Source organism: Microtus ochrogaster, linkage group LG8 (genome assembly GCF_000317375.1).
Source record: "Microtus ochrogaster isolate Prairie Vole_2 linkage group LG8, MicOch1.0, whole genome shotgun sequence".
Classification (NCBI taxonomy): domain Eukaryota; kingdom Metazoa; phylum Chordata; class Mammalia; order Rodentia; family Cricetidae; genus Microtus; species Microtus ochrogaster.
The window spans coordinates 1,698,064-1,701,958 of NC_022033.1; the positions used below are offsets into that span (position 1 = coordinate 1,698,064).

The window sequence follows — 3,895 nt, forward strand, 5'->3', positions numbered from 1 at the left end:
GCAAATCTCTGTCAGTTTGAAGCCAGTCTGGTCTACAGAGTGAGTTCCAGGACAGGCTCTAAAGTTACACAGAGAAACCCTGTCTTGAAAAAACAACAAAAACCCAACCCAGACCCATGTCACTAGGGAGATAGCTGTTAATATGACCTAGACATGAATACCACAAGGAATGGAGCCTAGCAGGCACAGCGGCACACACCTGCTCTCTCAACTACCCAGGTCCATAGCTACTCTGGAGCCTGAAATTGGGAGCGGCTTAAGTTCAAGAATGGACCAGAGTGAAACCCATCTTAAAAATAAAAACAACCAGCCTGATAAGAACGGAGCTGTTTAAACATCCAAAGATTTTTACAAAAGACTAACGATGTCTATGCGCATTTACACAGGTACATACCTTGCTTACGCTAATTATTATAGTACTTTGACTACTGAAGGAAGTAGGGCTGATGCTCCTGGCGGCTGGTGGAGGCCCATGAGTCACAGCACACCCTCTGCAGCCCCTACACTGGCAGAGGGCCCACCTCAAGGCTGCAGCTCCATACCCAAAACAGGTTTTCCTGAGGCTACAGCAGCCTAGCAGCGTACTGCATGGGGGTAGGGCAGGCGATCTGTGTAGTTGTGCAGAACCTTACCACAGAGTATAAATGTGGGGACACCACTCGTGCAAGTGAACAGCTGGGTCCATGCTATTCTGTCTTTAAACTGGCCATATCTGAGAAAACCATTTTGGGCCAAATATGCTGTGAAGCAGGGCAGCAAAGCCTGGGAGTGAGGTGACCTGTCTCCTGCGACAGCCAACTCCCAATAAGCAAGATACATGCTAACCGGGACTCTGCCTTTACTGCATGGCTCAGCCAGCACGCTGGGAGCAGGGGTGGGATAAGTACTCAGCCACAAGGCGAGGCAGGAAAAGGAGTAAACAGTGCTGCCTATGATGTGGGTGTGGTCTTCCCCCTGCTCAGGTGTGTAAGGCCTCACTGTGCACACTCACCTGGTCCGCCACTCTGACTCCTCTTTGGCGCGTTCTTTTCGGGCCTCTCTCTGCTTTTCCTCCAGCCGCTCCTTCTCTTGGCTGGCCAGATCTAGGTCCAAACAAGTAAGCAAGCACTTAAAGCTTCCAGTTATGTCAGAACCCATCTTGACCCCTAGAGGACCAGTCCCACCCTGATTAGAAAGTGTGGGAAGTCGGGGCTGGAGAGATGGCTTAGAGGTTAGAGCACTACAGAGCATGAAGTCAGTCCTGAAATGCGCTCTACCTCTGAGCTGCACCCAGCTTTTTTTTTTTTAAATATAAGATTTATTTATTTATTTAGTATACAGTGTTCTATCTGCAGGTATGCCTGCAGCCCATTATACATGGTTTGTAAGCCACAATGTGGGTGCTGGGAATTGAACTCAGGACCTCTGGAAGTAAAAGGCAGTGCTCAAACCTCTGAGCCATCTCTCCAGCCCATGCACCCAGCTTTTAAAATGCAAATTTAACCAATTGAATTAAATAAATAATGTCTTAGGATTTGTATTTGTTCATTTTTTTCACTCATTTTCTTTTCTGTTGTTGCTGTTTTGAGACAAAGTTTTCACTGGGTCGCTCGGTCTGGCCTGGGGCTTATATTAATCCTCTTGCCTCAGCCTCCCAAGTAGTGGGACATAACAGGTGTGTGTTCACCACCTGTAAAGTCTGTAAAGGACTGTCCTGGGAGGGCAACACTCTGTTAGTCTGGATGAAGGGTCTGAGCATCCTTCTCACAGACAAAGCTTAAGCTCACCCACACGAGCCCTCTGGGAATGGACCAGCAGTTACCCATGTTGCCATTCTCCATCCCACGGATGTCAGGGCGGAGGCGGCAGTCTGTGGGTGGCAGGGTCTTCTCCATGCCTGACTCCAGCTCATTGAGACTCACAGTGAAGCTGGTGAAGTTATACATCTGCAGAAGAAAACAGAAGCACTGTTGCAGAGGCTGCATGAAAATAATGCATCTGTCTTGGCCTGATCCATGGATACCCCAAACCCATGATAACCAGTCACTGTCACCTGCTCAATGAAAGGGCATCCGTGTCCTACTCAAATGGCACAGGTGTTTATCCTGACTTCAGAGGTGTCCACCTGTTTAGTCAGATTGTAGCTTAGCACACCTAAAGCAGGGCTGCCCTTTGCTACGCTTTACCGCCTTCCCAGGCCTGACTCCTCGGCTCTTCCTGCTGGTCTTCTCTTCCCTTTACTGCCCTCATCTATGAGTATGTGGCTCAAGGGCCAGAGGGAATATTAAATTTTCTCTGGTCACCCTTACGTCACTCAAAAAAATAGCAGATATTGCCAGGATCCCTGAAGCTTGACTTCCCTAGCACCTGGGGTCTATGAGAAATGTGTCCTGGCTCCCCACCATGGTCCTCAGGTGGCTACAGCTTACACCTGGCTCTCTTTAGAACCCTGCTCCATTACCACAGCCGTCCTGCTCTGAGCTCCCAGAAGGGCACGCTCTGCCATCCCAGGATCAGGACCCCAGATCCACCAAACCCTGGTAGGCATGAAGGACTAAACCAGCACACTGAACCAAAAAGGAACAAGACTTCATCTTAAAATAAAATTTCCTGAAAAATACTCATGGGCTTTATTCTTCCAAAAATATGCTAGAAGAATACCATTCCACTAGTTCATCTCTTGATGGTAAAGGTGAATATGCCGTGCAGGGGTTGATGCTGTTGTTTATTTTGGCAACTGTGACACAAGCTAGAATCAGCTGAGGAAACGCCTCCTTAGGACGGCCTGTAGACAAGCCCAGTGGCGTTTTCCTCATTAGTTACTGATGTGTGACCCACCCCCGGAAGGCCTAAGAAAGCAGCTGAACATAAACGGGGAGCAGCGCTCTTCCACGGACTCTCCTTCAGCTCCTGCCTGGGCTGCCCCCAGTAAAGGACTGTTTGTTACTTGGAAGTGTGAGCCTTTCCTCCTCACGTTAGTTTTGGTCAGTGTTTAATCACAGCAATAAAAGCAGTTAAATAAACACAGGCAATATATCCACACGTAATGGGACACTGTTTTTTTATATTCATTTATTCTGTGTATGTGTGTGGGCGCATGCGTGTAGATCACAGGACAACCCGTAAATTAATTTCCTCCTTGTACCATGTGTACCAAGGATCAAACTGAAGTTGTCAGGTATGGGATCAAGCACTCTTACCCACTGAGCCATGTCATTGGCCCAAAAAATCTTTTTGGCATATTGCTAGGGACAGAATTTAGGGCTGTTGTGGAATAATCTTTTTGTATACTGTGAAGATGTTTATGCCTTCTGTCTGGTTTCATAAAGAGCTGAATGGCCAATAGCTAAGTAGGAAGAGGTTAGGTGGGACTTCCAGGGAAAAAGAAGAACCTGGGAAGACTCTAGTCATGAAAGAGAGGTCAGCTAGATGCAGAGCAAGTAGGACGTACAGACCAGGAGAGAGGTAAAAGACACGTGGCAGAACATTCATTAATAGAAACAGCTTGATTTGAATTATAAGAGCTAGTTGGGAACCTAAAGGCCAACCCTTCATAATTAATAAGTATCTATCATTTGCGGGCAGGTAGTCCAGAGAAAGTCCAATGAAAAGGCTTACTACATCTGGTGTTGAAGATGTATATTCAAGCATAGAGTACCTGGCTACCTGACTGGCAGAAGAAAAAAAAAAACACCTGCTGTGCAGATTCAAAAACTTCCCAGAGCTGGGGCATATAAATGTGGGTCCAGGCTGGGATCTCATCAACCTGCGGGTGGGCAGAGCCACAGGGGGGCTGGCATAGCCAGTTAAGATTTGGTTCTAGCCAGGAGATGGTGGCACACGCCTTTAATCCCAGCACTCGGGAGGCAGAGGCAGGTGGATCTCTGTGAGTTCGAGACCAGCCTGGCCTACAAGA

General features: G+C 47.8%; 1 protein-coding gene across 2 annotated transcripts in view; it reads right to left on the reverse strand.

Moving 5' to 3' along the window:
- Osbpl2 (oxysterol binding protein like 2) overlaps nucleotides 1-3,895 on the reverse strand; it is a 46,926-nt gene that overhangs the window by 2,520 nt on the left and 40,511 nt on the right. For both annotated transcript variants that reach the window (XM_026787132.1, XM_005362751.3), the window contains 2 exons: nucleotides 1,802-1,925; nucleotides 992-1,082 (listed from right to left, as the gene is read on the reverse strand). In XM_026787132.1, the coding sequence (XP_026642933.1) occupies nucleotides 992-1,082; nucleotides 1,802-1,925 (215 nt within the window). The remainder of the gene's footprint in view (nucleotides 1-991; nucleotides 1,083-1,801; nucleotides 1,926-3,895) is intronic.